This window comes from Pinus tabuliformis, chromosome J (assembly GCF_031772625.1).
Source record: "Pinus tabuliformis cultivar Carrire ecotype Pingquan chromosome J, CPIR1, whole genome shotgun sequence".
Taxonomy (NCBI): Eukaryota; Viridiplantae; Streptophyta; class Pinopsida; order Pinales; family Pinaceae; genus Pinus; species Pinus tabuliformis.
The window spans coordinates 1433484047-1433496688 of record NC_142295.1 but is presented as its reverse complement, the minus strand read 5'-3'; the positions used below and the strand labels follow the sequence as shown (position 1 = coordinate 1433496688).

Here is a 12642-nt window from a genome sequence, read left to right as displayed (position 1 = left end):
TAAAGAGAATTCAAATAGTGGTAAGTAAAGAGACTACACCTCCCTACATGTAAATATTGCCACTAAGGAAAATTAAGAAGAATGGATCTAGTAGACAAACAAAATCACTAAAAGAATGAGAAATTGAGTTTGAAGTATATGATTAACTACAAGTAAACAAAAAAAAGGTGCAATGGAGATGACTTTACTCTTACAAAATCAATTACATATGGATTTTCATGCACAAATATTGTAAACACAAAAAATCAAGTAAATTTAGATTTGAAGACAAAGTTAAGCAAATATACCTCGTTACTTAAAAAAAGAAATATATTGTTTTTGCATTTTGCCATTTAAACAATTTGTAGGAAGACACTCATAAAATGTCAAGATACTAAACTTACCGCAAGGAAATATACACACATTTACTAAAAAAATGAAACGTACTTTTTTTACATTTTGTCATGTCTATACTTGGTAAAAAATACTTTTTAAAAGGTAAAACGAGGAAATGCATATGAAGGAAGAAAACTCTTAGCTCCCCTTTATCTAAAAAAAATTGCTTGGAAAGGGCTAAACTCAAATATGGAAACTCTATAGAATTATAAAATCAATGTCTTATATAACTAAAGTTTAACATTCTTATATCAATTCAAAGTCCTAATCACTTTTTTATTTTTCTTTTCTTAGTGGGATTTTTCTAATTTTGGCTTGAGTTCTATTCCTAATGTATAGAACCCTTTGCATCTTACCTAGGAGTCCTTGGAATGTAATATTCTATGAGTGATAATCCATTAAATTCAGATTGAAAGTCCATCTCAATAGTTATGAGTGGACTATGATAGTGGGATAGAGGAATTTTGGGGAAATAAGTCCCCAACTTTGGGTCAAAAAATAAGGGGTGTTGTCGTCAAAAAAGAAGTAACTTGTGAGTGTAAAAGAAATACATGAAACCTCAATAGGGAAATTAAGTGATGGTTAAAGGGTCTACCATGGGATGAACAACACATGAAGTTGATGCAGTGAAATACACATTTTCCAAAAGGGAGTTTTAAGTGCCTAAATTGAACCTTTTTCAGTTTGATTCACTAATTTTTCCCCAAATTTCAATGATTTGGACAATGTTAGAATGTGTTAAAATATTCTTAAAACAAAGTTTCACGACCAAAATTTCCACCAATTACCTAGGACTAAGACTTTTAACAAAATTTCCTACTAAATTCAAGAGAGAATTTCTACCCTTTCATTCACTTATTTACTTCATTTTTTATAATTCCTTCTTAAAATCAAAATAAAAGATGATCTTTTTGAAAAAGTTAAGCTCAAGATTGCATCATAATAAGAATAAATATAATGTCGATTCCAATTGCTACCATCATAACCCCTCGATTCCAATTACTACCACCATAATCCCACATACAAGTCATGAAAATACTTCATTTTCATAGTACTTAACAATTACATTGCCCTAAAAACTAAATAAAAATAAAAACTTAAAAGAATACATTCATTAATTTTTATCAAACTTTGTACCCTCAACACTAATGCTAATCAATATAGTCATTTTGACCCAACTGACATAAAAGTAAGAGGCACTCATAATACTCCATCTTGATGGAAGTCAAAATTTCATAATACTCCATCTTGATGGAAGTCAAAATTTCATAATTTTACATTATTGTAGGGACTTTGATTATAGTAAAATAGTATCTCCTAAAATTTTAGCCCATTAGCTCTTTTTAGAATAACCAAAAGCATTCATAATAGCTTTTTATTTTGGAGACGGTCAAAGTTCCATCTTATTGGGAAAAACTTTATCATAAAATCTCCCTCCAAAAATTTTGATCAATCAATTTTATGTGGAAAGATATTGTGACATTGTCCTGGTGAAGGTGAATCGGTCTATCATTTTTAAACTTGAAAATACTCACTGGATTTTATATCCAGGCTGACACCTCTCACAGTTTAACGCACTGCCGTATACCGTATCCTGCAGTCAGCTAGGGTTTATCACAGGATTACCGAAGCCTCTGCAAATATTGACAATGCGAAAGAAATCTGGTGTTCTGATCAGCCATTTTTTAATGACATGTCTTTGTGGTGATTCGAGTGGGTAGATGGCTCTGGTTATTTGGAATTCAAACAGCGACTGACAAAAATGGAAGGGGTTGCCGAAACCGATCTGTTCTTGATAAATTCCATTGCCAGCGATCAAGACGCTCTTTCTGCAATACTCTCCTGGATTCAATCTCACCGCTCCAATGCGCCGTCTACATCACCTCCCAAAGCCCTGCAGGGCAAGCTAGACGCCACCACTGTTCCGTCATTTGCAGTTTCGTTTCTGAATTATATAAGAGTCCGCACATACCCTTTTCTGCAATCTGCTATCGTTGAATCTGAACAGAGTTCGATTCCTTCTGTGCCACAGGCAAACTCAGAGCAACAAACCAGAGCCGAAACGCGCAGCTTTGGGGAAAAACACGAGACGTTGGAAGCTAGGAGGAATGGAAGTAACAGATGCATCGCTTCCAACAAATCTGTTGCATCCGCTCCGCCTAAAGTCCAGTATGAAGATGAATTTCCTGCCCTGGGTTCGGCGCCCACAAAAGATGCCAAGAAAACAGGGAAGCCCAATGCAAGGCAGGTCAGTTGGAGGGTCTTACTTTCCATTCTATTAATAAAATAATTGTTTTAAATGTGCTTTCCTTTTCAATTCCATGTTTACTTCGCATTTTCAAGAGCACTAAACCATCTAAGCCATGTCTGTTTTGCACCTAGAGGTTGCAAATTTCAGGATGTATATTTGGAAGTTTATCACTTCATATATGCATTGGGGAGTTTGTCACCCTCCAGGTGCATTATATGACTGATTTAGATAGGTCTCTGCTAGTGTCCATATTTAATGGATCCAATATACCATTCAGATTTAGTACACTATTACATTCACAAAATGAGCACCCGCATAAAGAGTTGATAAATTATCTCCACCTCTACCTGAGCTGTACAATGCACTTGAATTCTCTTGGTCCAATGAATATCGAGATTAGAGATTTATTTACTTAGTGCCTTCGGTTGTTTTTGGATTTTTCAAATGTGGCCGTGTTTGATAAACTTCATTTTATTTGTGTGCATTTGTTGCAGTTTATCAATAGCTAGTCAGTATATTGTTTATTCATCTTTAGTCCCAAAACTTTGCCTGTGCTGCTGCTCTTCCATAACTTTATTACTGAATGCACTATGATTTCTGGATAGGTAAAAATAATATGCTGGCTTCAAATAATCATGTCACAACCTCTTTATATTTGTATGTTTGGTAGCTGGTAAAAAAATTGAACAGTTAATTTTTAAAGGGCGGCGATTTCAAACCTTACTGTTCAAATGCCATTTGTAAAAATATCTTGCATTATACGTTTTACTGGATTTTGTTGACAGACATTTTTAAACTGCGTTCTCTGACATGAAAAACAGGCATAGATGGGCCGTGGAGGCTTCAAATTTGACCATTGATCTTTACTCTTGAGACTTGCTCAATGCATATTTACATCGTTGATTGCTATTTATTTTCATTTATAGGCACGGCGGGTGAATCCCACACCTATGGCAATCCCAGAAGTAGACAGTTCGTTTGTTCTGGCAAAGTTTCAGTTATCCAAGGAATCACAGTTTCAAACAAGCTCAAATTTACCAATGCCTGGGCCATTGAAAGTTGATATGGATGTTCTTATGGATCGCTTCAATAAACCAATGAATTGCAAGCACAAAGATAAAGAGAAGGTCCCAGGCGAGGAGGATGTTACGGAACACAGGCCAGTTGCTTGTTCTGAAAACCATCTTGTAGTCGATTCAATTGTTGTGGAAGCTGGAAAGAGTGTAACGTCAAATTCTAAGGTTGCAGGTCTTTTGCCACAGCATGCTGTTTCTAATGGAGAAGCTCATTGGTCTTCAGAAGACGCTCATTTGAATCCTAGCGTACCTTTGAAGTTGTTTTCCGGTGAGCTAAAGAGACTTGCAACAGTGCATGCAAAGCTCCTTGTGACTAAGATGGTTCCTTCCTTGATCGGAGAGCTCTACTTTCTGCTGCAGCTTCTGTGTTTGGAGGATGCCATTCTTTTGGAAAGACAGGATAAGTTAGCTAGCATAGAAGAGAATTTGGGTGTAGCTGGAAGACTATTCGTGGATTGCAGTGGGTGCTCGTTTTATGCCTGCAAGGCACTTGAACAAACAGGGCAACTCCTTGATTGTGGTATGATAATAATTCATTTATTTGATGCTTCACCCACATATATTTGAGCCCCGGAAATCTTTTGTTAGGTTATTATGGCTAAGTGGTTTTTGTTTACATAACTAGTTTCTGGGCTTTTCTACTTTTGTGCTTTTGCTGAGAGTTATGTTGGACATTCTTTGTAGTGGGAGAGCAACTCCTTGCTGCCCTTATTGAACAACCTGCAATTTCCCGTCATTCACCATTTTTACTTTCTCGTTTGAGAAGGGTGTTAGTGGATCATCAATCTGCAGCGTTGCGTTCTTTCAAGACATATGAATCTGCGTCTGGAACAAAGTGTGCCTTACTGGAGTCACCCAACAAATCTATGACTGAAATATTACCAAATCGATCACCTATGGGCATGCCTACATCTTTAACATTTCAAGCCGCAAGAGACTCTCGCAATAACTTCAGGACTCTCGTAAGCTGTCGCCTGACATTTATATTTTGCAAGCCATCATTTCTCTGGGTTCTTTGCAGATTTTGCTTGACCAGACTTCTCTTTTGTTGCATTTGTTGGGCAGTCAGCCCAAAAGATATACAACAACCGCGAGTTATGCAGGGATCAGTTTTATTCTATCATAAGAGAGGCTGCTTCCTCACAGAGTGCCTTCGGATTTGTTGCATTTGGCCAAGATAATGATGCCTACAAAAAGCTACAAGAAAGTGTTCAAAGCTTCTTGAAATTATTGATGACTGAGAATTACCCCTGGTTTTCTGGTAAGCTAATAGAGTGTTAGGAGAGATGACTTGTGGCAGTTGTAGTTATCCAGTGATAATGAATGCATCTATAATAGCTCTGATATCCAGTTTTACATTTTTAATATTGCAGAGCTTTTTGTTGAGCAGTATCTGCAGGTAAGATTTTAATAGAAAAACTTCTTTTTATAAAGTACTATGGTTTATTTTTGGGAGTGCAGAATATAACCCACAAGGGTTTGCATTGTGTGTCATTTCATTGTTTTTATTATTCAGGAATAGATCTAACTTGTTTTACAGGCATCTTCATATGGGGAAATAGATCCAGAAGTTACTGGCTTGGCACGCCATGATGCTACAAAATTGCAGAAGTTGCATGATCGTCTAACATCTGAATCTAGTAGCCAGCCTCCAGCATTTGTGCAAAAAAGAGGATCTCGAGGGTCAGTTACATGTGAAACATATCATGTACTTTCACCTGGAAATACTTGGAGCAAAGCTAAGTGTTTGCAGTCCCCCAAGATATTGTTAGCACAGGCATCCAAACACAGTCAAGAAAATGTAGACTTTCAGGAATGTTCGCGTGACGGATTTTCAAAGGCATTTCCCCATTCCGCAAGGATATATATCTTGTTTCTGGAAGCAGCTGATAGTTATAGACTAAACAGTCAATTGTCGTGCTGCATCAGATTAAAAATGCGCAAATTAACAAAGTAATATATATACCTTACATTTGATTTTGATGTTTCTAGATAGCCTAGAAATAAGAATGATGCTATCAATGTTCTGGACACCATTTGCAACTATACTGATTGCCATTTGAAATGCAGGCTTCCACTTTACTCTCAGGATGCAGCAGATATTGGCTCAGGTTTCACACAAAGGGTGCTTTCTCTGAAGTCATTAGGTAGCTTAATGGGGTAGGTATTTGCAAAATCTATAGCTACAAATTTTGAAATCTCAAAATATCATTGTTCTGTCTGCATCTTTTGTACTTTAAAGCCTTGTTGTGTTTGTAAAATCATTTGAACTCTTGCTGCATTCAGATTCCTTTTCTTTTATCCAGAAGTGGGATCATTGCCACCTGTTCCTTCAGATTCAGGCCATGAGCTTCCAGATTCTGAATGTGATATGCCTCCTCCCATTGATTTATTGGAAGAATTAGAGAATGCTCGAGTGCATGAATCTCTGTTATTAGTTTTACCCTGGATCCTTGATTTCCTATGGCTGATGAAGGTAAGAAGCATGAGATTATGTTTTGCATTTTGATGAATTTCCTGAATATAAATGCCTCAGTTTCTAGATATGACATGTTGACAATGCATACTATAGCAGGTCCTCCCAAGTCAGGTGTTGAAGCCTTACTTTGAACAAGTATTCTCTTCATTGAGGACTCTGTATTCTTTACCAATGCTGGATCCATCCAACAATAACTTCGGGGTATTGTTCTTGCTATTCCCAGGGACTGGTTGTAATTTGCTTTGTCATTAAACTATATTTCTTGAAATCAGTTATTATGATGAATCTGCTTCTTCAAGTATCAATGAAATATCATCAAGAAGACCCTACATGCATTGTTATGCTCTTGGCTATCCAGGTAAGTAGTATGTGCATTCTTGCAGCATTAGACAGCTTCTTCGAGGACATGGGCATGTTTGAATTCGATGGTACCTGTTTGAGCAAACCTATATCAGAAACAAACAGTGACCATAAAGGTAGATTGAGCACAGACAATACAATAAATTTCTGCAGAGGAGGTGATCTGAACAATGTGATATGTAGAGGCATTGACAGAGTGCTTGGTATAATTGACACGAGCTACATTCAACATTGTTGCCCAATTCTGATGGTAACAACAATTTCTAGACCTTATGATGTATTTTAACTAGCGATAACAATAAATTGTGAATGCTTTCCAGAAAAGTTTTTTGTGTTATTTTATTCTATCTTCACCCCTATATCATGAAGATTTCATATGCTTGGCAGGGTATGAGATCTATTCTTGTTGTAGCCAATAAAGGACGAAAAATTCAGCCAGGATGTCCACAATCATATCGTGGCACTTCTGTTCGTAAAATTACACCAATTCAAAATATAAGGCAGCGGCAGTCTGTCCCTATGTCTAACAACACACTTGAACCTACTATCACGAAAAATACAGTGGATACTGATAAGGATCAGCTGAAGCTGAAGCTTCAGGTTGTTCTATCATGGTGGATTGATGTTTCTGAATATTCTATAGGCAATGATTTCTAAGTATATCTCGCTTCTTGTTAATAATGCAACATAGATTTCAGTATTTAGCTAAACTGAGAATAATATGGTATTTTACAGCACATGTTTCTTGATCAAAGGCCACATCTTCAAAGGCTCGTAGACTTTATAGTAGACACAGTTGCAGTTAATGCAGCTCATGCAGCTTCCCTGAAGTGTGTTCCAGAATTTATAGAAGATGCACTTAATAAATTGGAAATTGCCATTATGGATAGGCTCCCCAGCCTCTGTGATCTACAGAGCTTCGAAGACTTTGAAAATAGGCTCAGTGCAAGCAATTTTGAGGCAGCAACTGAACATGTAAGACTTTGATTTTTTCTAATGGGGGGGAACTAAGGTTGTATTTTCATAAATTTAACATTGGCATGTTGCTCACTTGTCTTAGTAATTACTTTCAGATAATTAGTACTACTATTCAGAGGGTTCTACCGGCTGCTGTTGACTACGCAAAAAAGTATTCTGCTGACAGAACAGTTGAAGCTTTGTCTGCATTAGCTTCTCCCAGTGAATCTCCATACGTTTTAAGTATTGCTGCAGGTATGTTGCAGTTCCTTAACTGTCATTTTGATTAGCTTTTGGGGTCTCTCTAGCTTCTGGAAACTAATTTTGTTAGCACTTAGGAATTGAGATACTCTTGTGTATTGGAACATGATCTTTTATGGAAATTAAACATCTTAAATAATTTTGAACCTTCACCTTGTAAATGAGTACGTTTTCTTTTTTCTATACTCGGCCCCTCTTGTATAATTCTCGGAATTTCTTCTTTACTGATGACATCCTCAGGAATTGCTTCTGAGGCAGCTGCTATTGCAGTTAGTAAAAGAACACTTGCTAATATTTCCAGTGAGATAAGAAAGCAGATTACTAGAGCAGTTGATCATTGGCGAAGGAAAATACAAAAGCAAATTATCAAGGAGCCCAAGGAGCCAAAGGTGTCGGAAAGGGTAAAGCAGGAGTCAGCCAATCACATATCATCCGTTTCAAGTGCCGATGTTTCGACTTCCAGATGCATTAATATTGTAGCCAACTTAAAAGACAAGGAGGCAACTCTTGGTTCCTCTGCTAGCATCCCGTCTGCAGAAAACTACTATGCAAAAGCAAAGGGGCAGATTATTCTTAGTCCAGTACAAACAGAGATGGGTGCTAAGCGGCAACTTCATTTTCCAGCTTGTAGGATGGAAGGCAATACAGGAATAAGCATTGATGATAAGTCTTTGAAGGATCAGAAGATTGCGGGCTTTTGCCATCAAGTGTCAGATTACTGCTTACGTGGCACTCTTTCGAATGAAACAAGGAATTTGTTGCGGCTTCACTTGGCATCCATCTGTCTTTTAATTGAAAGCACCTTGACCAAACTATACAAGGAAGTGCCTATAGGAGGCTTTGATGCAGTTGTATTTAAACCTGAAGAAACAGAAAGTAGTTGCATCTTGCTGGATGAAGCACAATTTGACCAACTCAGGATTGAAATTGGCTTAGTCCGCCGTTCTGTAGCTCTTGCTGTCTATTGGTGCCTTTTATCTCCATGGACAGCATTTGGTTTTACATGTGAAAGTCTAGCAGAATGCTCATATACCACTTCACAAAACATTTATCAGTGGGCGAGTCCAACTACATTGTTGGATTTTAACATTTTCAAATCTGGAGATATCAGTTCTGAATGTCAAACAAAGACATGCATACCTAAGGAAAATGCACTAGCTTGTAACAACTCACCAGAGCATGGACCTTTTGAATATGATTGGAAAGCTGATTCACGTTCTGGAGCAGGATGCCATTGTCCTTATAGTCGATTGAAACTTGGCCTTTCGACAGAAAATAAGGACTGTCCAGTGAAAAGCCTATTACTCATGTGGAAATCTTTAGTTAAAATTGGATTATGTAAAACAGAGACAATCATTTTAGAGTTTATGTCTCCATGGAGATGGCAATTAGCTCTGAGCAGAAATCCATGGGATTGCTCACCTTCATGGTTTGGAGCTGCAGCACATGGCATTTCAAATACCATGGTAGATATGATTGAAATTGCTACAGAGAAAAGAAGTGGATTGAATTTGTTATTTAACTCATTTCAGGAGGTTTATAAAAATGCTATTGGCAAAGCCGAGAACTCTAATGAAGGCAATAGTCAAGATAAACTGTTCACCTCAACTGAAGCAAGGAAACTTCTGCAGTGTATAACTATGGATTTGAAGAACAATTTCCTTGAAAATTTGCTAGTGTCAACATGAGAGAAAGCTGTAAACTTGAGATGCTTTGCAAATTATTGCATTGTATAAGTTTGGCTGTATTTCCTTCTGTATTATAATTGATATTCACAGGATAAACATATCTTGTGAGTTGGCCCTTCAAGGAGATAAGGTTTCATCATCATAGTCAGCATGATTCAGAGTCCGGACAAGCCCATTTAGGTCTATGCTTATTTCTTTCTGTGGGTGCTAGATAGTCATTTGGACCTTGATTCTCGTCAATTCAAAATAAACCATTCTATGGAATTCAGTAAGATTTGCACAAATTATTGTTGATTCTCAAAAATTCTTTCTAATGGTGAAGATTGGCAACGAGTGGCTGCAGTCTGCATTGTTTATTTTGGCACTGAAATATTACTTTTATATTTTAAGAATGCAGCATAGCAGCCGTTTTTTATGTGCATCACTTACGTAAGTTCAAGAAAGGAATCATGGACAATAAAAGGCGTAGTAATAAAGCAGCAACTTTATCTTCTCGAGTGCTTCCCCACTATCATGCAGAAAAACAGGGGTGGTTTGTAACTATTCTAATATATATTATAAACATATTTATAGAGGGCCTGTAATTTTCTTGATTACTATGTGGATCAAACCCTCGCATCCTTTCCTGTAATGGGTTTTGTCTGAATTTGTAATCTCCATTTAATGCCGGACTACTTGCAGGACACCCTTATTTTGATTCATATGCTGGATACTCGCATGGTAGTCCATACCAGAGAAAAATGCAACTTCAATTTAAGATATTAGAACTGATTTTTGAGCTTGAGAACTTAATATTTTCTTTGTTGCCATCACATCTTTATGCCAAAGCATATTTAGTCAATTAAACTGGATCGGCTCCAAATAACACGATTCATCTTATCCCGAAGAGTAGAAAAATTATGATCAACCAACAAATCTGACAAATCTGTGTGTTGGTTGCACCGAGAGTAGTGAGGTGCTCTACAGCGTAATATGACAAATCTGTGTGTTGATTGCACTGAGAGTAGTGAGGTGCTCTACAGCGTAGAATCTCTATGTAGTATGATAGAGATAGAGAAGTTATCACAAAGGAACATAATTACCATAAACAAATATAAGGTTACATTTAAAAAAAATAAATTATAAGTTGGCTTTATTTTTGTACTCAGAGTACTTTGAGGTGTGCTCACTATAAGAAAATTAAAAAATGCTCAGTTTAAGAAAATTAAAAAAAACAAGAAATTACAAGTTGGTTTCATCTTTGTACTCGGAGTAGTGAGGTGTTCTACAGCTCAGTATAAGAGAAGTCACATATAAATATACCATAAAATTATATTAAAAAATAAAAAAAATTCAAGTCAGTTCAATCTTAAATTAAAAATAAATAACTACATACATGCACATGTATGTGATGATATATAAAAAAAATTAAACCAACCTAGATCTGTTTTAAACCTTGATTTTTTTTCCTTGAAAATCTTAAATCTAAATCTATAAAGATCTATAAAACAACCTGGATATTTTTTTCCATGAAAATCTTATATCTAAATCTATAAAACAAGACAGATCAAATTTATATATGTATATATATTTTAATTAAAAAAAATAATACATAACATAAAATTAAATGATTAAAAAAAAATTCAATCCCATGATGGTCGATATATCATGATTTAAAATGTTCAAAACTAATATACCAACTGCAACAAAAACTGCTCATCTAATGACATGAATGCAATAACAATGATCTAAATTATTGGTGAAAATCCTGTCAAGTCCAAGCCTAATTAAAATCCAAGTGGTCTATATGGAAAACACGTTCTTCTCTATTTTTGGACATCTCCAAATAAAATACTATACAACATAGTACGACATCCTATAACCTTATAAATCTTGTGGCAAAAGTTGCCGATTTATTGGCGATATCACGATTTATCGCATTTATTTTTATCTGAAATTTCGCCAATTATTGTGATATTTTCCTCTATTTTTTGATGTCTGACCAGCACTATTTTTGAGCCGATACGTTTTTTACCACCCTGGCTTGAATACACAATCAACTAGGAAAGAAAAAACAAGAACGATAATTCGGTGACATTATTCTCAAATATTTAGGGAGTTGTTTTTAGTGTGATTTTTTGAGATTTTGGTGACGGAATCTGGCGGAAAAAACTGAGCTTAAATCTTGATTTGTATTATTTAAAATGATTTTTTAACTGTATATTTGGATTCAGCACCCTGAAAAACCCCTGGGACGCTTTGATTGTCTAGAAATTAGCTATCAAACTTGCGAGCGATTCCAATAAATTGCTGCTTAATTTTGACCAGAAAAAACAACCAAAAAAACTTCCAAAAAATCTCTTTAAAACCAACTCCAAGCAATAAATATTTTTAAAATATTCACTCTGTTTTCACATTGACTGTGTATGTGGACAATTCTCCGGGTCCTTCGATATTTCAAAATTGCTAAAACATATGACACGATATCTATCAGGCAATTAAGATGATTTTTTGACATTCACTATTTTTTTAGTATTCACTGTGGGTGTTGGCAGTCCCATGCGTCCATGATTTCTGTAAAATTGTTGAAGATACAGAAATCTATCAGTCAATTATGTTGGACTTGTGAAAACTGAGAACAAAGAAAGATAAATCTCAAACTCAATCACTAAAAAAGATAAAAAAATCCGCTGGTCCGGTTAGAATTTTCACATAGTGACCATGGGGGCCAGAGATTCAAATTCCTTTGATCCCATTTTAGGTTTAAGAAATATAGTATGTGATATCTACACACAATAAAATTGAAATGAAATATGGCATGGGCAGACCACTCAAAAGTATTGAAATAACATTAGGTTAAAAATCAAGATTTTGTTATTATTAAAAAAAATAATGGCATGATGCCGATCTAACACTTCTGCAAATATAGTGGAGAGCGAATATATTTTTTTCAGAGAGAAAAAATCGACATAGATTATATTAAGGATATATAAAAATCTGGATATATATCAAAAACTAAGTGAGTCAGCTGGAGAACATGCAACTGAACACGTACAGAATATATGTGAACAAGTCCAAGTCAGATTTTTAAAGAAAATAAAATTCTTGTTACAACATACAGATCTCCAGCATATAGATTCTTATCACTATACAATTAGAACTTCTACTCAAATCTCCATGCCCCATGCTTTCACATCTTTATAGAAAGACCGTCCT

The 12642-nt window shown here is 35.8% G+C and overlaps 1 protein-coding gene across 2 annotated transcripts; it reads left to right on the top strand.

Annotated features, from left to right (window-relative positions):
- The first annotated feature begins 1808 nt into the window (after positions 1–1808).
- On the top strand, positions 1809–9568 carry LOC149232747 (uncharacterized). 2 transcript variants are annotated; one of them, XM_089379491.1, is made up of 14 exons: positions 1809–2623; positions 3553–4222; positions 4387–4664; positions 4768–4963; positions 5076–5101; positions 5243–5655; positions 5773–5862; positions 5989–6178; positions 6278–6382; positions 6540–6791; positions 6929–7141; positions 7277–7516; positions 7615–7753; positions 8000–9568. In XM_089379491.1, the coding sequence occupies exons 1-14, from the start codon at positions 2138–2140 to the stop codon at positions 9445–9447; spliced, it is 4746 nt and encodes a 1581-aa protein (XP_089235617.1). In that variant the 5' UTR covers positions 1809–2137; the 3' UTR covers positions 9448–9568. The 2 variants fall into 2 exon arrangements, with proteins under 2 accessions (XP_089235617.1, XP_089235616.1); XM_089379490.1 differs by having other exon boundaries at positions 6275–6382.
- Positions 9569–12642: the final 3074 nt, after the last annotated feature.